The following is a 21,692-nucleotide window of genomic DNA, read 5'->3' as shown; positions in this document are numbered from 1 at the left end:
ATGCGTTGCGACGTCTGAGACGAAAGTAAACCTGGTGTTGCTGGATTGTTGGTGGAGGTACAGCAGCCGTAGATATGCTGTAAGAGGTGCCAGGTCCAGCGGAGGTAACATAGTACAGATACGGCAAAAATGCTTGTTAACATCATTATCTACCTGGTGAGGAGATTGGTTGGCAAAAGCAAGATTATAGGATTGCTTCTTCATTCCGGTCAATAATCTGATCTGTCTATGACATTTTCCAGGCTCTGATATTTTAAGGTGTTCGACTTTGTTCTGAAAGTAAGATACCTTAGCTTTTCTGATATGATACTGAACTATGTTCCTTAGTTGACGATATCGAACAAAATCACCGATATCATGTGCAGCGTCCGTCCCGTTGAACTATGAAACAGCAAAGATTGTGTCCTTGAACCCCGGTTTGTCCCTCGTTTCTGCTTAATCACCATCTCTTGAAAGAATCGTTTGTATTGCATCATAAGTTTGTTTGTCAGTACTGTGTCAAATTTCTACCATCTCATCAGGATTATTGGTAGAGTTAAAATCAGCCCAATTATACTTCGTAATCCACTGTCCAAAATTCCGGGTAGATGATTCCCGAAAAGGTGTTAGTTTAGACCTGGTGGATTTCAGAGGTTGAATGGAGTCATACGGTCGGGCTATAACAACACAGTGATCACAAGATGCAATTGGGGCACATATTACTGGTTCGGTATAAAGTTCTTGTAAGTTTGTTAAAATCTTATCAAGTACTGCATTGCCTCGTGTCGGTGTTACTAACTGTGACAACAGGGCATGCGGCTCAATAACATTGGTGTGGAGGTCATTAAAATCCCCCATAACGAATACAACCGCCTCCTCCGTTGAATTGATCAGGTCAACCATCTCAATGATGTGGTCTGTTATCTCCTGATGGTGGGGAGATCGTGGCGGAGCATAAACAACACGGACGGATAAACAACGTGTGGCCCTGAATGGGTTTCTCTCATCTCCTCTTCCTGTTCATGCTGGAGTTCCCCAAGACAGTGTTCTGGGTCCTGTGCTTTTTCTGGTCTTCATCAATGATCTCTCTGACTCTCTTGAAAATCCCTTCTATCTCTTTGCTGATGACTCCACTCTCTGTCGCTCCATTTCTCATCCCTCAGATCGGCAGTCTGCAGCCTCCTCACTCTCTGCAGACCTGGACAAAATCACAGACTGGGCAAACAAGTGGAACATGTCTTTCAATCCTGACAAATCTCACACTCTTACGATGTCTCTCCAAAAAGACCGACTGGACAACCCTCCCATCTACTTTCTGAATAATCCTCTCCAAGAAGTTCTGTCACTCAAGCTTTTGGGTCTCACTATCTGCCATGATCTTTCCTGGGAAAACCACATTTCAAATCTGGCCTCCAAAGCCAGTCGCCGACTGGGCATCCTCCATCGTGTGAAGTCCTTCCTTGTTGGCACACCTGAGCTCCTCACCACATACAAGGCTTTCATCCGCAACTCAATGGAATACTGCTCTCCCCTCTGGGCTAGTGCTCCTGCCTCACACCTAGCTCATCTTCACGCTGTTGAAACCAAAGCGTTCAGAATCATTGGAATCTCCCGCGATGAAGCTAACTCCGAGGGCCTTTCACTCACTCACCGCAGGCAGGTTGGTGGTCTTTCCGTCTTCTACCGACTCCTCTCCAGCCTTGCTCCCCCAGCTCTCTCTGGGCTCTGTCCCCCAAATATTCCTACATGTCACACAAGATCTGCCTGCAACCCTCTTATGGTTAAACTGCCAAAATCAAGACTCTCTGCTCACCTTCACTCCTTCATTCCTCTTTTCTCCCACCTCTGGAACAAACTCCCTCACTCTCTTCAATCCCATCCCACTCCACCCTCCAGGTCTTTAAAACAGCTGTTCACCACCATCTCTTATCTTCCCCAATCCAAAACCTTGATCTTTTCTACCCCCGCTAATTTCACCACAAATGCACTTTTTTGAAATACCAACTTCTGTCCTGGAGGTGCTTGGTGTCCTTGTGTTTTATACTTCTCCCTCCCCCTCCCCCCTTCCCACGCCTCCTCCCCCCCAAGCCCTCTCCCTCCCACACATCTCCCTGCTCTCAAATGTTGTGTTTGTGTGCAAAAAAAAACAAAAAAACTGACCGAACGGACTGACCTGACGAACGGGCTGATGACGAGCCATTGCATAAGCTCCCCTGAACTTCGTTCCACCTGAGCTAAAAATGAGAGTCCACGTGAACTGGTGTTCTTTTTGACGACATGTATTATTAGTATTACATTTAATTCCTGTTTGGGATTGTGGTAAATAACCACATTCTAAACCCAATTCACAGCTCGAGCACAGGAAGCACGACAAGGGCGACGTGAGGGTTGTTGCTCGGGATGAACCACGTGACATACCAGTCACCCTTTTAACTACGAGTTTGTAGAGATATTTTGCCATGTACTAGTTCAATGTATCAGTTGATGAAAAAAGGTGCCTGTGCGGAGGTTGGCTGGTTGGGCCTCACCTCGACCGGTATATCGATGATCAACCCTAACTTGTGAACTCACCTTTAAACTTGCTCTCTTTTTATCCGAATTTGTCCTTTTTTTGTTCACGTATTGTAAAATCTCAAACTGAGCCATCTCACCATTATTATATCACACAAAGGTCCGAGTAAAAGTGAAACGTTCTGGATACCATGGCACCTGTCAGTGATGATTGTGATGGCGATGATGATGATGATGATGATGATGATGATGATGATGATGATGATGATGTGCATTCTCATTTTGTCAGTTATGACTGAGAGTCTGAACGAGGTCGTAGAAACGTGCTTATTGAGGGATCTGCATTTTTAATCTGATCGATTTCTGATTGAGAGGAGTGATGAAGCCACACAACAGCCTGAAAATACAGAATACAAGCAACCAAAAGGAGGTGAGAGATGATCAGTGAAAAGAGCAATATATATATATATATATGTACACACCTCCACCACCCAGAGGTTATGTGTTCACCCTCTGTGTGTTTGTCTGTGAGCAGGATATCTCTAAAAGTTGTGGACGGATTCGGATGAAAGTTGCTGGACAAGTTGGGTGTATGACGAGGAAGAATTGATTCGATTTTGGTGAAGATCGAAATCCACACCCTGATAAGAGAGTTGTTTAAATTGATAAGTGATTCTTCACCATTGAGAGATAAGGACAAAACGATGTATAGCACGATATTTGCAAAACTTATGGACGGACTCAGATGAAAGTTGCTGGATGTGTTGATTAGGTGACAAGAACAAGTCGATTAGATTTGTTTCAGGTCAGCAGATTCGGTCTATCAGTGGGATACAAAACGTTTACTGTTCAGCCTGGTGGAGGTACGCGAGGTGTGCAGTCCACCGAGTGCCGTTCTAGTTAATTCCGCCACCAAAGGTGGATGGAGGTTATGTTTTCACCCCCGTCTGTCTGTCTGTCTGTCTGTCTGTCTGTTTGTTGGTTTTTGTCCGTCTGTGAACAAAATATCCCAAAAAGTTGTGGACGGATTCGGACGAAATTTGGCAGAGATGTAGCGTATGTGACAAGGATGAAATGATTCGATTTTGGTGAAGATTCGGATTCGGATCAGGCTACTATAACTTTTTAAGTGATTCTTCACCGTTTGGAGATAGGGCCAAAATGGATACATCGCAGGATATCTCACATAGTTATGGACGGATTTGGACGAAACCTGTTGGACAGGTTGTGTGTGTGACAAGGAAGAATCGATTCGATTTTGGTGAAGATTTGAATATGGATTCGGATATGAGAATTATTTAATTTTTAAGTGATTCTTCACCATTGGGAGATACGGCCAAAATGGATACATCGCAGGATATCTCACATAGTTATGGACGGATTTGGACGAAACCTGTTGGACAGGTTGTGTGTGTGACACGGAAGAATCGATTCAATTTTGGTGAAGATCCGGATCCAGCTAGTATAAATTTTTAAGTGATTCTTCACCATTGGGTGATATAGCCAACCAGGCGGAGGTTTGCTCTCCACTGAGTGCCGTTCTCGTTTCAGTTTGGTTTCACTTTTGCAAGAAAGTATTGTCTGCGATGCAGAACTATCTCGATGAAAATTTGCTTATGATGGTTTTACATTAATTTAAAAAATAAATGTTCCATGAGTTTTTCGACATTTAATGGTAAAAGGTGCTTTAACATTCACCTGTAAGCTGTCTAGCTGGGGTTTGAATCCCGACCCAGGTATAAAGTGTCATCCTGATGTTTCAGAGGCAGGGCGATTCATCAATGAGTGTGCCATCCCTAGAATGGGCGTTAAATGGGCGTCCCAGCTGCAAGCATTAGTTGGTGGACGTTAAAGATCCCACAGTGTTGTTCACATCGAGTAGGTGAGCTATCGGAGTGGCGACCCGACCAGGATTACAAATCCTGGGACTGCTTCAGCAGCACCTACGCTGTGCATAGGGAATGATGATATATGATGATGAAGATGACCAAGTGCTTTTGGGCTTCGATTTCCACAGCACCTGGTATTGATTCCTCTGGGAATACTTTCAAAAAAGTGTACTTTCTCTCCTTCACCGGTTTATTCCATCCCGTGTGTGGCGTGTGACACACATCCCGTGTGTGGCGTGTGACACACATCCCGTGTGTGGCGTGTGACACACATCCCGTGTGTGGCACCTCAAACGGCATCACCCCAGACTCTGCTCAAAATAGCAGAATGCCTCACCCCGGTGTGTACCCCGGTTTAGAATAGGTACACCGTATCCCTGCGCATCGTAAGAGCGTGACCAAGGGTTGGCGTCAGGAAGGGCATCCGGCCATAAAAACATTGCCTCAAACAGGGAACCATGATCGTCATGGAGCCGGCAAGGCTAACCCCCGCTCTAGCGGGGAAAAATGGCCTTAAAACGATCATTCATTCATTTTCATTCCTCATACGACCTATTGTGTACCTCCAAATGGCATGTCCAGCCAATCTGTTCCCGTCAAACTCTTACTCCACTTTTTTGTCCTTATCTGAGAGTGTAGATACAGCTCTGTACAGTTTCAACCTTAAAGGCCTAATGGCCTATATAGCATGATTGCAAGTGGTATCAAATCCTGCTCCTACTACTCTGTCTGAGCTCTTCAGCCTGTCCTTTGGAAGTCAGTAAACACGACTTCCGTCCACAGGAAGGATGCAAAAAATGATCTCAACTACACACCACCAGTAAGATTATGTACATTTATAAGCAAACTCATGAAAATCCATCATTCCTCCCGACGTCGTCGTTCCTATTTTCAAATGGCCTGATCCCTCACCATCAGTTTGGATATGGCCCCAGTCCCTCTACTCTGGACTTGTGCTCTTCTCTCAGCAAACGTTGAAGGCCCAATATCTCAGACAAGAGGTACGGCCCGTCTCGTTGAACATATCTCAGGTATTTGATAGTCTGCCAACCTGCTCTGCTTGCTGAGCTCACCGCCTGTGGTATACAAGGCTACCTGCATTCCTCGCACTCTGATTTGCACCACTCGCACTGCCAATGCTTTGCTCTCATCGGAGCCCTCTCCTCCCCTCTCGCAGTGGCAGTGTTGATCTCAGTCTTGTTCCTTGTCTACACAAAGGACCTCTCTGATGTTCCAGAAACCACTTTTCATTTTGCAGACGTCATTACATTGGGTCGTACGGTACCCCCATTTCACCAACAGCTTGATCGTGCTCATTAAAATGGATCATATCTTACTATAATTCACCAAATGTCCGTGTGTCTGTCCGTTCGAAGGTACCGTAAAAACTGCTGAACCGATCCCAAAGATATTTTGGGTGGATAATCCTGGGATCCCCAGGAGTAAAACAGGCTATTTAGTTTTCCCAATTTCAGCTTTTGTCTCCAGCATTCTCAGGTTTGGACTCCCGCATAACATTCGCGTTCGCATAACGTTCATTGTGACGTCTTCTTACGTCGAGCAACGGTACCCGCCCTATGGGCGGGGCTTCAATTGGGAGGCCCAAATGAAAAGGCTAAATATCGGAAATAGAAGCCTTTTTTTCTTTTAAACGATTTATATAAACATCCGTTAAATCTCGATCGGTGTGAACACGATTATCGATCACGATTTGAAACACGATGGAATAATATTTACCGATATGAACAGTGATGTGGCTTTTATTGAAATTCTCAAGATACTGTTTAGATTTTGATGATTTGCGTGTGATGTGATTCAACGGATGTTTATATGAATCGTTTAAAATAAAATAAAACCTTCAATTTCTGATATTTTGCCATCGCCATATGCAGATTCGCCACGGTCCCACGATCGATGTTTCTCTACGTGAACGTACCCGATTGTTTGCGAACGGGTACGTTTTTCATGGAACTCTTTCACGAACTTGCTGTAGTCTGGTCTGTGAGGGGAAAAATTGTGCAGATTTGTCTACAAGCATGACATTTGGCACACTTGTAGTTTTTGACATGCTGAAATCAAATCTGCCAGGAGCCAAAGCCAATTCTCAATGGGAGCGCCATATTTGACACTTCAAAATGGCCGCCACTCAAAAACTGACTTTTCCGTTACTAGCCAACCAAAAGTCACATAATTACAATTAAAAGCACTTTTCTAGGGTTTTGGACCTCACTGATTCTAAATCTGATGTCTGTTTGACAGTAGCCTTGACAGGAAATTTTACATTTTTTATTTTTATGTTTGACAATTTTTTTAAATTTTAATATTTTTATTTAAACATTTTTATTTTTTATTTTATTTCAGGTGCCTGTCGTTCTGCTGTGGGAATAGAAGAATAGAATACAAGAATAGAGAATAGAAGTCCTAGCTGTACTGGTGGTGGATGGCAAGGATGGATGCCATCAACTGGGAGCTTTGCTGTGTCTGCCAAGAAGAAAAGGATGAACGGTTGCAGACGCCAACGGAAGAGGGCCTTGCTTCAATTGAGAAAGATCTGAATGGTTTTAAAGCCATTGGTGCCATGCCTTCTTGTTTGAAAGTGTCATGGGCTCAGCTTGATGAGGGCCAGGGCATTGCTAAGACGCTTCAGACACACAATGCCAAATATCACAAAGTTTGCAGAACCTACTGCAGTAACTCTCGCCTGAGAAGGTTCACTGAAAAAGAGGATTCTAGTGACCAAAACTCACCTAAGAAACTACGGTCCAGTTTTGCAGTGTCTTCTGCTCCTCAGAAGTCTCCTTGTTGCATAATATGTGAGGGACAGGACCAAAAGAATCTACGTAAAGTTGAAACATTTAATGTAGACACAAACTTAAAGACCTGGGCTCAGAGCACCAACAATTTCAATCTTCTGGGCAAACTGATTGCCCACGCAGCTGATGCCCACGCTGGTGACACTTACTATCATGTACAGTGTTACTTGCACCTGAGAGATGAGCTCGTGCTGAGGATCGCAGATCATCTGCAGGTCCTCCTGCCCCTCACTTCAATTCAGTTGCCATTGCGCAAATTGTTGCTTTAGTTGAGGACTCTGACTCAGTCTTCAAACTGTCTGCTTTGCGACAGTTATATAGAACACTTGTGGAGCAACAGGGAATTCCCTGTTCTGATACCAGGGAACCACATGCCATACGGTTCAAGGAGTATCTTCTGAAGCTGCTTCCTGAGTCGACAGAGTTCTCCCAGGGCAAGGAAGTCTATATCTCTAGCAACCAGAACGTTGGAGATCTAATAGCTGAAGCCCATAAGTCCCAGATAGGTCAGGATGATGCTTTGTTGTTGATGCGAGCAGCAGTAATACTTAGGAAATGCTGTCTCCAGAGGCAAGAACCATTTACTGGTTATTTTGCCTCTGATTCCCTGACATCTCCCATCCCTGGACAGCTGAGAAGTTTCCTCAACATCCTGCTCCAGGGCCCCTCAATCTTGCGTGAACAGAGCAATGAGGAGTTGCAGGCACAGGTACAAGGCAGGGCAAGAGTTGCAAGCGCCATTGCCCAGCAGTTTATTTATAATACCTGCAGTGGTTCACATCATGCCACAAAGTCCAGCAACATCCATCACAACAAAGAACATGAGACCCCTTTCCCTTTGTACCAGGGCCTCAAGCTGCATGGTGAGGGTAGGCGGAAGAAAGAGATCAATGATGCCAATGCCTTTGGGGTTTCTGTGTCTTACAGTCGTGTCTTGGAGATCAGGCGATCCATGGCACGAGCACACGTCAAACAGTTTGTCCAGGATGGAGTTGTGCTGCCCACAAACATCCGTAGTGGGGTCTTCGTGACCTTTGATGTAGACAACTTGGATAGCAGCAACCAAGGTAACTTCTCCCATGATGAGTTCCATGGGACAGCAATCAGCGTGACAAACCACCTGTCTTGGGACAACCAAGGAGTACAGCAACCCTCTATCGAGCTGGATCCTACAGACACTACTGTACCACAACTTCCTGAATCCTACACAGTGGTTCAGCCAGCTGAATTCTCAAGCAATGATTTGCATGTACCATGTTGTTGGGCTAGCCCTGGTGTTGGGCTAGCGGCTAGGGTGCCGGCTTAGGATCCTAGGATCCTGGGTTCGAATCCCGGTCGATCGCTGAATTAACGCCAGGGGGGTTGACTCAGCCTGTCATCCTTCCGAGGTCGGCTAATTGAGTACCAGTTCACTGGTAATTCCCTGTTTGTCGTTAAAGGCGGCAAAAAGGGTTGGCGTCAGGAAGGGCATCCGGCCGTAAAACATCGCTTCAAAAAGGGGACCAAAAAAACAACAACAACCACGGTTCCCGAAAAAGGCCAACCCCCGCTTTGCGGGGAAAAATGGCCTCTAAAGGTGGTTATTTTTTTTTATATGTACTCCAGATCTCAATTCTCGGCCATCTCATAATCTGCTACATGGAGCCAAATTCAAGGATGAGTCCTGGATGGCACATGTGTCCACAGTGCTGAAACAGGACACATTGCCAGAAGGTGAAGTCATCACCTGGTCAGGCTACAACTCCCGACTCATGAGTGATGACTCTGTGAAGCCTAAGGCATTGATAGGGGTTCTACCTCTGTTCCCTGACAAAGCAGCCACACCTTCTATGATGAAACATGCAATGCATCTCACAATGCAAGGCACAGAGGCCCTCAACCCTGGTCAAACTCCTGTGCTTGGTGGTGACCAGCCTCTGTATGCCATCGCTAAGCAGCTGCAGTGGTCATTCCCTGACACAATGGGGGAAGATAAGCTGGTCCTGATGATGGGCGCTCTACACATAGAGGACAAAATGCACCAGATGATTGGTAAGTTGCTGCGGGACTCTGGGTGGAGCAACATTCTTACTCAGGCCCAGGTCCTCACATCTGGCCGTGCCCAGTCTGTGCTTCATGAGCATCATATAAAGCGCACTCGCTATGCTCACCAGGTCTCTGTCATGGGTCTGTATCTCCTCAGACAGAAGTCATACTCCATTTACTGCTCTGGTGTTGAGGGACCACCTGAGTCTCTAGAGATCTGGGCTCAAAGGTCCAGAACTCACAATCCCATGTTCATGTTCTGGTCTACCATCGTGGACCTGGAGCTCCTAATGTGCCGCTTCATCCTTTCTCTCTGTGAGGGAGACTTCCTGCTGTATGTGCAGGTCTGTGATGAGCTGTGCTCCTGGTTCCATGTGATGGACCACACAAACTATGCTCGTTGGCTACCAGTGCATGTGCGGGATATGGTCCAGTTGCCTGAGAAGCACCCTCTTGCTCCATCTTGCCCATGCAGCACAGCAGCGCCACCAGGTTGCCTTGGTGCACACAGTCGACAGTGATGTGGTCATCCTGGCCATTCACTTCTTTTCATCACTTGGGCTGTCCCAGTTGTGGGTTTGTCTCAGCAGTGGGAAGAAGATGCGTGACATTCCTATCCACACTCTCTCTGCCCAGCTGGGACCATCAACGTGCCTGGCACTGCCACTATTCCACGCGGTCACAGGCTGTGACACTGTGTCACACTTCCTGGGATGTGGTAAGAAGTCAGCCTGGTCAGCCTGGCAGAGCACACCAGGACTGACGGACACCCTTGTTGCCCTCACCAGTGAACCCCAAGAGCTCAGCCCACAGTCCCAGCACATGCGCACTCTAGAGCGCTTTGTTGTAGTCAAGTACAGCAAGGGCTGTGGTCTGGAAAGAGTCAATGAGGCTAGGCTTCGACTCTTCACAAGTGGGAAGAAGACACTAGAGGCCTTACCACCAACACAAGCTGCTCTATAACAACACATCCGCAGAGCAATGCTGCAGGCCAGCTTCTTCTGGAGTCAGGCAACGTCTGTTTACCAGGACATCCTTGACTTCCATGACTGGGGGTGGCACAAGGACAGCAGTGGTGGGTGGTTGCCCTTCTGGACAACCCTTGAGGACAGCAGCAAGGCCTGTTCCATCCTTTTGCAGTGTGGCTGTGCGAAGTCATGCACAGGGAACTGGAAGTGCTGCAGAGCTGGCGTTCGTTGCACAATTTTGTGCAAATGCGAAGGTGGATGTGTGAACAATGAGAATTCATGAATCAGTGTGACACCAGTCACAGCACGTGATATGATTGATACATTTATTGATTGATTGATTTACTATTAATATATGTAAATTAATTAATTAATATTAACATAGTGCTTAATGGTTATTAGCCTGATTTTGTTGATCAATAAAGGATACCTTGATCTCTTGGTTTTACTTGTTTTACTTCCTGATTTATGACTTTAAGTGTCAAAGTTATGCAAAATTTATTATAATATTCACCGGCGGCCATATTGGATTTTCCAATTTGGCGATCCCTGTCAAGGCTACTGTCAAACAGACATCAGATTTAGAATCAGTGAGGTCCAAAACCCTAGAAAAGTGCTTTTAATTGTAATTATGTGACTTTTTGTTGACTAGTAACGGAAAAGTCAGTTTTTGAGTGGCGGCCATTTTGAAGTGTCAAATATGGCGCTCCCATTGAGAATTGGCTTTGGCTCCTGGCAGATTTGAATTCAGCAGGTCACAAACTACAAGTGTGCCAAGTTTCATGCTTGTAGACAAATTTGCACAATCCCCCCTTAAAATCCCCCTAACAGACCAGACTACTGTCCATGTCTGACGTGCGACTGAGGGTGCTACAGGAATGTGGAATTTATTGGTTTCATGCTTTAACATTCGCCGTATCTGCATTGCCTGTTTGCTTCTGGCCTCCCACCCGTGCGTCGCACGGGTATTTCTCTAGTATCTTACAATTTTAGGAAATCTCAGTCTCACTCCGGAAGGATCGTCAAATGGAACCAGAAATATATTTCCATGGATAAGTCGCTGAAAGGTTCAGCCTCTTGAACATATAGGCCTCAGCATCAGGTTTGACCTCGACCATGTAGCAAAGCCAGTCGCAGACTACGCATCCTCCATCACGCTGTCATTCTTTGAAAATTCTGAACTACTGTCGGCCTACAAGTCCTTTGTTTATTGCTCGATAGAGTGGTGCTCTCCTCCACGAAAAGCCTCAGCACGTGTGTCCTCTCCCATCCCTACCCATGATCTTCTCTACCCCCATTCACCCTACCTAAACCAATCCCAACCCTAATTACAGGTTGCTGGGTTTCCTTCCCCCTCCTCTCTCCTTTTTGGTTGATTCATCCCATTGCTTTTTTGTCTAACTTTTGCTCCACTGTAGGTTTGTTGTCTTTTTCCATTTTCCAGCTCGCTCTTACATGAGCTTCATTTTACATAATAAAATATATTGTGGAATCTTTTGCATCGACCATCAACTAGTCCTGGCAGACATTTCCTTTGGTTTAATATCCTCTTGTGGGATGGCGTACACGTTGATTCCTCTCCCTGCATGAAAAGCACGAGGGTGAGAGTTTATATCTGGGTCAGCATTCAAACCCAGGATAGACTACTCAAAGGCCAGGGCACATAACTGAGATATTTTGCCAGCCTGTTTAGGTGTTACACCTTGCATTTTTTTTTTTTTACATATTTTTTGTCCTTTGTTTTTTGCTCTCGTGGGAACTATATTTCCATCTTCTTTCTAGTTGCCTGTGTTAATGCACACTCTGTGTTAATATGTGCCTCTCCCCCTCCATATCCTCCCTCCACCTCTCCCTCGCCCACCCTACACCTCTCCCTCACCCACCCTCCACCTCTACCTCGCCCACCCTCCACTCCTCCATCTCACCCTCGCCCACCCTCTCCTCCCTCCACCCCTCCATCTCACCCATGCATGTCTCCCTCACCCACCATCTCCCCTCCCTCCACCCCTCCATCTCACCCGTCCATGTCTGCCTCACCCACCACCTCCCCTCCACATCTCCCTCGCCCACCCTACACCTCTCCCTCACCCACCCTCCACCTCTACCTCGCCCACCCTCCACTCCTCCATCTCACCCTCGCCCACCCTCTCCTCCCTCCGGTCCATCTCACCCATGCATGTCTCCCTCACCCACCATCTCCCCTCCCTCCACCCCTCCATCTCACCCATGCATGTCTCCCTCACCCACCATCTCCCCTCCCTCCACCCCTCCATCTCACTCCTCCACCTCTCCCTCGCCCATCCTCTCCCCGTCCATCACCTCCCTCCACCTATCCTTCGCCCACCCTCCACCCCTCCATCTCACCCCTCCACCTCTCCTTTGCTCACCCTCCACTCCTCCATCTCACCTTCGCCCACCCTCTCCTCCCTCCACCTGTCCTTCGCCCACCCTGCACTCCTCCATCTCACCCGTGCATGTCTCCCTCACCCACCACCTCCCCTCCATCTCTCCCTCGCTCATCCTCTCCCTCCCCATAACCTTCCTCCACCTCTCCTTCGCCCACCCTCCACCCCTCCATCTCACCCGTCCACATCTCCATCGCTCACCATCCTTGCGTACATAATTTACAGAGATATGTGGCTTAAAGAATTGTCTAACCCTAACCCTACTTGACGCAGTATTACCCATGCTGGACATAGTGTTGGCAAGCTAATTTCAATCTGCCTAATAAAGTTAATTGACTACCCGGAAGAATGACGAACTAGAGAGGCCAAGGAAAGCTAGACAAGATTGTGTTTTTGTCTGTGATTGGTGGTTTTAAAGCAGGTTGCATGCAAGCATATGAATGCAGAGAATGAATTATTCATAGGGAAAAAATGACAAGGAGTCAGTTGTCAACCATTGTTTGTGAAACGCACCATTGCTGCATTGTATTATTATTATACACGAGGTATGACATTGTTGGGCATTGTATGATAGCGGGTTCACTGTACTACGCCACCATTTTTGGTAACAAGGAGTTTGTGCTGTAACATGAACATCACTTACTACAATAACACGTTTATGCGCTTTTATTAGAAGGCTTTTCGTTTTTTTTTTTCCTGCGGTGAAAGCAGATGGCAGACTTTGGGACGGACATCGGCCTGCATAACTGTTCCTTTTCCTCCACGGAAGAACAGATCGGCTTCATGACAGTGACGATGTTTCAGGGAGGAAACAAGGAATTGTTGGTGCACCAGTCCCAAGTCAAAAAGAGCAAAAAGAAAAAGAAGCAGGCAACGGATGGAGATTCTCCTCGGTAAGGCGTCCGTGTATTTTGTGTTAATCTTTTAGGTGCCCCTGCAGTTGCCGAGTCTTTGATGGGAGATTGATGCGTCGCTCAGAATCTCCGGTCGGACCAAGTGCGTTTGAGGACTAAGACAGGCAGCTCGTATGTGTTGGCCGCAGGAAGAAGGGTCGTCCGTTGGGTACGACCAAAGCGGCCGGGTATCGAACGAGCACGGGGCGTCCACCCGGAACCACGAAAGCCGCGGGTTACAAGACCAGCACCGGACGTCCTCGTGGAACCACCAAAGCGGCCGGGTACAAGACGAGTCCGGGACGCCCGCCGGGTTCCAAGCAAGTAGCACGCTTCGGCTTCAAACAAAACGCGTGACGTATTTTCCTTTATTTCTACCGACGTCGTTCGATTCCGGAAAGTGAAGTCACCCGGACATGTTTTGTTTGCAGAAACGCGCTGTACAAAGCGGGCCCGAGTGAGCTGAGCACGGTGAAGGCGGAAGAGTTGGGGTTAAAGCTGAAGTTGGTAAAAGAAAGCCGACCTCGGAAACCCAAGGGACTTGCCGACGTGATCAGGTGTCACCCCATGGGGCAGGTGCAGTCTCTCAACGCTGGTCCAGGAGATTTACTTTTGTCGAGGCATATCCTGGAGACTATTCATTGAGATCGATAAGTAATGGAGCTCAGATGGACCGAACAAAGGTTTATCCGTCTTGCTCTGGAAAAGCTTTTGAAGCCTGCGTAAGTCGAATCGATCTTAACTTCCTGGTGTGCTTCTGTGGTTGTGAAAATACGGAGTGGGGTTATTGATACGTTGACGATATTAAGGTGTACCCGTCACCAAACCACTCCTGAAAACCCGCTTTGCCTGCACTCGATGCGCAGACAGCCACACATCGGCATTTCATTTGTTTCAATGTGAAAAGGATTTTGCAACTTAGGAACGGACCGTTGTATTATTTACACTTTTTAATCATTTCAATGATAACGACTCCGTCGGTGGAAAGTTTCGCGTTCTCCTAAAAACGGTGACACGGAGCGATGATTTTTATGGTGCGCGCTCTTGTTGACGGGGCACGGCGGCCGAGGCTCGCCTTGTATAAGCATGTGTCAATGGTAGTCTTTTGTAGGGTATTAATCCACTGTCATGTCGTTTTTAAATCGTCTTCACCCCGTGCTCACCTTTGTTTGCTTATGTACCAAACGTTGTTGTTTTCCCACTCCACCGTAAGCATCATTAACATATTACGTATGCAAAAAAAGGTGGAATTTATGACTGGGTCCCAAATCTTTCTTCCTTCTACCCTATGTACCAAAAGAGATTATTATTATTGTTATTGTTATTATTATTATTGTCCCTTGCTTTAATGTGTGTTCACATTCATGTAGTACTGTGAGGGTAGCATACAACATTTTACATTTGTCTTTTTTCTTCCAATCTCAATAAAGGCCGGCCAGCCTACGTCCGTTGTTCCGACACAATGACGAGAGACTATCGGTAGGACGCACCTCATGACATCTCGAACATCGTCATTTTGATTGTAATCCGCTGAAGGCGGTGACATTGTGCTGCCCGTGATCCGATCATCGTGGACATTCCTGGATCCTTAAGAGAAAAACGATATGCTCCATGTCAAACTGATGCTGCTGTTCCATCTGAAGACAGATTCGGTGCTGTCGAAGTGGCCTCACGGCAACGATTACTCTCGATGGTTTGCCGTTGCCTTTCTAGAGCAGGAACCTTTAATTTGTTGAGGGTGCCGGTGATAAGTCGCCTATTCTCCGCGCTGCACACCGTAAAGTCTTTAACGTCCACCAACCAACGCCGGCAGAAGAGACTCTCATTTTAATGACCATCCGATGGGCACGCACGTTGATGCCTCGCCCTGAATTCCGTTTTATCGCTGCGTCTGGATTCGAACCGGACTACACGGCTCAGAGGCGCATGCATCTCGGGCCTAGGCCAGTGGTTAACATTTTTTGGTGCATGCACCCCTTCAGTTCTCAGAATATTTTCTTGGAGCCCTTGTCAAAAATCAATGGCTTGGGACAGGTCTTAGAATTAAAGCCAAAATGGTTAAACTTTTATGTTTAAACTGCCAAAATCAAGACTTTCTGCTCACCTTCACTCCTTCATTCCTCTTTTCTCCCGCCTCTGGAACAAACTCCCTCACTCTCTTCAATCCCACTCCACCCTCCAGGTCTTTAAAACAGCTGTTCACCACCATGTCTTATCCTCCCCCATCCAAAACCTTGATCTTTTCTACCCCCGCTAATTTCGGTCCCCTTGTGTTTTATACCTTCCCCCCCCCCCCCCCCCCCTCCCTTTCCCACGCCTCCTGCCCCCAAGCCCTCTCCCTCCCACACTTCTCCCTGCTCTCAAATGTTGTGGTTGTGTGCTTCCCCTTCTCTCCCCATCTTGTCTTCCGCTCCCTCTTTTTGTATATTCTGTTTGGTTGATTTGTTTGTGAAATAAATGTTAGCTCTTTCACGAGCCTCGATTCAGTATACAAAAAAACAAACAAACAAAAAAAGACCTATAATTCGATTGTTAACGCTTTATGAACCAGCCGGCACGTTTCGCACTCTTCGTGGCCAAGAACGACCGTCTGAGGCGATCCTGTCACCTCATGGTGCGTATCGCAGTCAATCAGTGTTATACGCCTTCATGAGCGAGATTGAAATTGTTTTCGAAACGTAACATTTCCTGAACCATCTGGAAGAAATAATGAAATTCCAAACCTTTTCAGCAGTGGTAGAGATGTTAATGTTTTTGTGAAGAGGGATTTGTTGTGAATGAGGATCCTGGAAGAGGATCCATGCCCAACGCTCTCATACTTGCGGACTCGTGTATTTCTTCCACCACTCGATCTCTTTTCCTGTTCCTTCATTCCCTTGCTTGTTTAGTCTATCTGTGACCCCACTGCCTCATTGTCAATTTGTTGCCTCTTTGACCTCTGTCACCTCGCTCTGTCATGGGCTCAGATCTTCTACAAACATGTATATGGTATGCCATTGTGTGGTGGTACCCTTGCCAAATTGTAAATTTCCTGCCATAATCTACTGTGGGGGAGCGGAGGAGGTGTATTACATCAGCAGCGTATCTGCATCTGCAGAAATGGTGCAACGAGCATCCACGCGCTGCACGAGCATACGACCCGGCGATGAAAAACTACAATTCGTCGTGAGCTCGGATTCAAAACTTGTATTCGTCGTTGATTAAATCGGCTCGTGGCCCGAAACGCGGATGGTTTAAGGACACTACGCTCGTGGAGCTTGCGTCCTCCGGGCTTCCTGGCAACAGTGCCAAAATCCCGAGCGATCGGTCACCAGGTGTATCAGGAACGCACCTTTCAAATGAAGCGGTTTGGTCCTCGTTTCGACACGAAGCAAGCCCTCTGTGCTCTCTTCCTGAACCATGTGCTTCCTTTGCTCAGCAGGGAAATGCTTCTGTTTAAGGTGTTTTGCAAATAAATGGATCCGGTTACATTTTGTCAAAATGCGGAATGGCATGTTTCATTTGAAATTGAACGATTTCCTTTCATCGGTCTTTTGCTTTTTTAATTGCGAAAAATCCTGGGACAGCAACCAAATAAACGGTTATGGATTCACACCATCTCGATTCCAATATGGTGTCCTGCCTTTGGCAAAAAGTGTAGCTCTGACCCTGTCACTACCAATTTTGTTTAGACATGGGATGTAATACAACACCATGACGTGATTGCAGATTCTTCTGGCTTGATGGTAATAATTTTGTTTCCCTATCTTATTTTCACCATTACTATGACGTGTTGTTTTTTCTATTTTTCTTACATTACCTGTCGTTGACCATGGAAGGCCTAATGTGACTTGAAATCTGTGGTACTAGTGAACCCTTCGACGTTGAAGGTCAGTCGGCTGTACCTCGTGTCACCTTGATTACAAATGAGTTTCAATAACTACACGTGGTGATTCGCAGTGTGGTAAATATACACCTACGTGCCAGGAAGGTTCATTCAAAGTTTGAATGTGGCGTCCCATTATTTTTTAAATATCACCATTATATGTATACATGTCCAAACATATATGGTTTTCCTATTTTTACCCTCACCAGAGGAGAGGGTATTGCAATTAAGTCCGTTTGTCTGTTGCGAAAATGGAAGATTTTTCAAGTTCTCGTATATTGGTCGGTCTTGTGCGTTATTCTATCTGTTTGTCTGTTTGTCTGTATGTCAGTCGCCTATGGGTCACAATTTTCAACCGATCTTCACAAAACGTCACCAACCGGTAAAGTTTGGCATAAGCAAGAAGCCGATTGTTTTTGGGGTCACAAGATAAATAGGTCAATATAGGCCAAAAGTCACCAACTTTGTCAAATTTCTATAATCCTCAATTTTCATCCGATTGACTTGAATTTTAAAGAGGTTTTTTGCATATCTGGTCACTGAATTCAACCACCAACTACTTTTGAGGTCAATATAAGCCAAAATGTCAACATAGGCCAAAAGGTCAACATAGGCAAAGTTTCTAAAATCTTCAATTTTCATCCGATTGACTTGAATTTTAAAGAGGTTTTTTGCATATCTGGTCACTGAATTCAACCACCAACTATTTTTGAGGTCAACATAAGCCAAAATGTCAACATAGGCCAAATGGTCAACATAGGCCAAGTTTATAAAATGCTCTATTGTCATTCAATTAACTCTAAATTTGAAGAGGATTTGCATATCTGGTCACTAAATTCAACCACCAACTATTTTTTATATCAACTTGGACCAAAAGGTCAACTTAGGCCAAAAGGTCAACAACCCTTTCAAATTTCTAAAATCCTTAATTTTCATTGGATTGACATGTAATTTGAATAGGACTTTCATATCAGCTAACTGAATTCAACCACCAACTATTTTTGAGGTCAACATCGGCCAATTTTTTTAAATTGCCAATTTTCATCCGGTGAACTTAAAATTTGAAGGCGATTTGCACATCAGGTCTCTGAATTCAACCACTAATTATTTGTGAGGTCAAAAGGATGCTTTACTGAGTGCCATTCTACTTTGTTATATTTTGCCAAGTGTCGCTCTATGAGTTATTTTTAATTCATTACTTTTCATTTGATTTTTTCATTCATTCATTTGTGTATGTGTGTGAGAGAGATGTTTTTTGTGGAGTTGTACTGGAGCTCTGATCATTGTCATGATCTGAGTTGATTGGACTAATTAACTACAAATAATCCGGAAAAATTTCCCATCATCCTATAATTCACCAAATGTCCATCCGTCTGTTCGAAGGTACTGCAAAAACGGCTGAACCGATGGCAACGATATTTTGGGTGGGTAATCCTGGGACCCCCTGGAGTAAAATAGGCTATATTGTTTTTCCAATTTTCCAGTTTTTCCAAACACGATGGAATAATATTTACCGATATGAACAGTGATGTGGCTTTTGTTGAAATTCTCCAAATACGGTACTGTTTAGATTTTGATGATTTGCGTGTGATGTGATTTAACGGATGTTTATATAAATCGTTTAAAATAAAAAAAAGCCTTCAATTTCTGATATTTTGCCTTTTCATTTGGGCCTCCCAATTGAAGCCCCGCCCGTAGGTGCGGGTACCGTTGCTAGTTACTAAAATACGCCATTTGGTGTCTGTCTGTCTGATTCATGATTTTTTGACCACGATAGATTCCGTAGTTAACTTATCCAATCTCAACCAAACTTGACAGGATGACGAAGGGTTCCACAATGAAGGTTGTAGCGCATTCATTTGCCCCCCTCCCCACGGGGGTTTTCTCCCCCGAGTGGGTTTTCCCCACCATTGCCGTCAATGGGGTTGCGTGTTGAGGTGTATACATATGTTAAGTTAGCTTTATCGTGGCGTTTTTCCAAGGACGCTTCTAATAACACTAACGATAATAGCATAATATTAATGTTATTACATGACCCTTCCTGGCGTTAACGTGGCGTTTTTCGTAGTAAACTTTTGAAACTCGCTCCTGCTGTTCATCATGAATCTGAAAGGGAGGAAGCCAGGGGTGTGCTCATTTACCAAGCAGCTAGCTGGGGCTTGCCAAGCCAGCCGTTCCTTAACGGTTTTGAATGGAGTGCTTGCTCGAAGGCTGAAACCACTTGGCGATCTCTCCACAATAAACTTGGTAAATGAACACACACCCAATGTTCTTGAGACTCGACCATAGATCTACTGTAATCTATATACCCCAAAGACGAATGACCCTTCCTTCCGCTCCCGTAGTGTGCTGGTGTACTTGTGTTTTTTTAATGTGCGTCATGTTCAGGTGTATAAAGGGCAGTGGCACAAAGAGACCAGATGAGCAGATTAAGACACGCTTCCACGACATGACATTCTAATTGCAAAATAAATAACAATTAAACAATGATAACATTGTGGCAAAGCCTATATTAATTCATCTATCTATAATTCCAGTAATCTCTGTCTGTCTGTCTGTACGTCTGTACGTTTGTCTGTGACCGCTGTTTCTCGACAACCACGGGTCCGATATACTTTTAACTTGCCAGGTATATTGCTGGGGACCCGAGGATGTGCCTTTTCAAGGTTTCATATTAATCGGACAATTACTTACCGAGCTATGTCCAAAAAACGATTCAACCAATCAGAGAGCAGCGAACGATCGCGTGTGCCGAACGTGGCGGGCACACTCTGCCTCGGATGGCACATTTGAGAGCGTATTCATTTATTTCACGTTTGCAAACTATGTTGGCGTTAAACTATGTTTTACAACTAATAAAAACGAATTTGCGATTCATTCGCTTTCCTGCGCGTTTGTGCACGCGATGGCGATTTCTTTACCAAACTCCGGAAGCCGTTCGCTTTGGACCAAACCATTGCATGTAAATAGAGGGGGGGGATTGTCACCACTCGCAAGCCGTTCGCTTTGGACCAAACCATTTCATGTAAATAGAGGGGGGGGATATAATTTTAGATATAGATATAGTACGGGCATGCCCTAGTACTAACAATATTAACAACGATAATAATAATTACATGATTTGCCAACAATAATAACGAACGGAACATAGTCACGTGAAAAAGTAAGTACACCCCATGTAAAGTTTTGACTTTTTCAACATATTTCAACATACAGCTATTTGATCTTCATTTCAACAATATTGATAGATAAAGGTGATATAATATAACAAATATCATGAAACATTTACATTTTGTAGTCCATTGTATAATTTAAATAAACAAATGCAAATTTCGCATGTGGAAAAAGTAAGTACACCCCTACATTTATCACTACTTCAAATACCTAAAATTAGAATCAGGTGCACCAGCTGAGGTGCAAATGATTAGAACATCGTTAGAGAGGATCGTGGAGGAACCTGTCTTATTTAAACCCCAGACATTTCGTTTGGTTTACTCTTTGTTGTTGAAGTGTGCGGCGTCACCATGCCGAGATCAAAAGAGCTCTCTGGGGCCTTCAGAAAGAAGGTTATATATGCCTACGAGTCTGGGAAGGGATTTAAAAAGATCTCCAAACAATTTGAAATCAATCATTCAACTGTCCGGAAGATCATCTACAAGAGGAGAAGATTCCAAACAACTGCCAACTTGTTCAGGCCAGGCCGCCCCAGCAAGTTCAGCCCAAGAGCAGACCGCAAGATGCTGAAAGAAGTCTCTAAGAACCCCAGAATGTCATCACGCGACCTGCAGGTAGCTCTTGCCACTGTTGATGTCATAGTGCACGAGTCCACCATGAGAAAGAGGCTGCACAAATTTGATCTACATGGGAGGTGTGCCAGGAGGAAACCTTTGCTGTCCAGAAAGAACATCAGGGCAAGACAAAAGTTTGCCAATGAACACCGAGGCAAAGACCAGCACTTCTGGAACAATATGCTCTGGACAGATGAGTCAAAGGTAGAGCTATTTGGCCACAGTACCAGAAGACATGTTTGGCGAAAACCAAAGACAGCATTTGACCCCAAGAACCTGATACCAACTGTAAAGCATGGTGGTGGAAATATTATGGTTTGGGGCAGCTTTGCTGCATCAGGGCCTGGGCAGCTCACCATCATGGAATCCACTATGAATTCTTCATTGTACCAGAGGGTGCTTGAGGATAATGTGAGGCCATCTGTCGGAAAGTTGAAGCTCAACTGAAGGTGGACCTTGCAACATGACAATGATCCTAAACATACCAGTAAATCCACCAAGGCATGGCTGAAAAGAAAGAAATGGAGGGTTCTGGCATGGCCAAGTCAAAGCCCGG

At 45.4% G+C, this 21,692-nt stretch overlaps 1 protein-coding gene and 1 long non-coding RNA gene across 5 annotated transcripts; one reads left to right on the top strand and one right to left on the bottom strand.

The window, feature by feature from the left end:
* The first annotated feature begins 2,757 nt into the window (after nucleotides 1–2,757).
* On the top strand, nucleotides 2,758–14,926 carry LOC137423830 (uncharacterized). 4 transcript variants are annotated; one of them, XM_078773701.1, is made up of 4 exons: nucleotides 2,758–2,920; nucleotides 13,365–13,483; nucleotides 13,633–13,803; nucleotides 13,915–14,926. In XM_078773701.1, exons 1-4 carry the CDS (start codon nucleotides 2,870–2,872, stop codon nucleotides 14,126–14,128), a joined length of 555 nt encoding a protein of 184 aa, XP_078629827.1. In that variant the 5' UTR covers nucleotides 2,758–2,869; the 3' UTR covers nucleotides 14,129–14,926. The 4 variants fall into 4 exon arrangements, with proteins under 4 accessions (XP_078629827.1, XP_078629826.1, XP_078629825.1 ...); XM_078773700.1 differs by having other exon boundaries at nucleotides 13,302–13,483; XM_078773699.1 differs by having other exon boundaries at nucleotides 13,299–13,483.
* Nucleotides 14,927–15,456: 530 nt separating this feature from the next.
* LOC144891267 (uncharacterized) lies at nucleotides 15,457–18,998 on the bottom strand. The gene is made up of 2 exons (XR_013622778.1): nucleotides 18,036–18,998; nucleotides 15,457–17,887 (listed from the first exon to the last, which is right to left on the bottom strand). It is a non-coding gene; the product is annotated as an uncharacterized LOC144891267 (long non-coding RNA).
* Between the last annotated feature and the right edge of the window lie 2,694 nt (nucleotides 18,999–21,692).

The sequence above is a fragment of the Myxine glutinosa genome, chromosome 3 (genome assembly GCF_964187855.1).
Source record: "Myxine glutinosa chromosome 3, kmMyxGlut1.1, whole genome shotgun sequence".
NCBI lineage: Eukaryota > Metazoa > Chordata > Myxini > Myxiniformes > Myxinidae > Myxine > Myxine glutinosa.
Note: the sequence above shows the minus strand (reverse complement) of the source record. Positions and strands in the feature narration are given on the sequence as shown.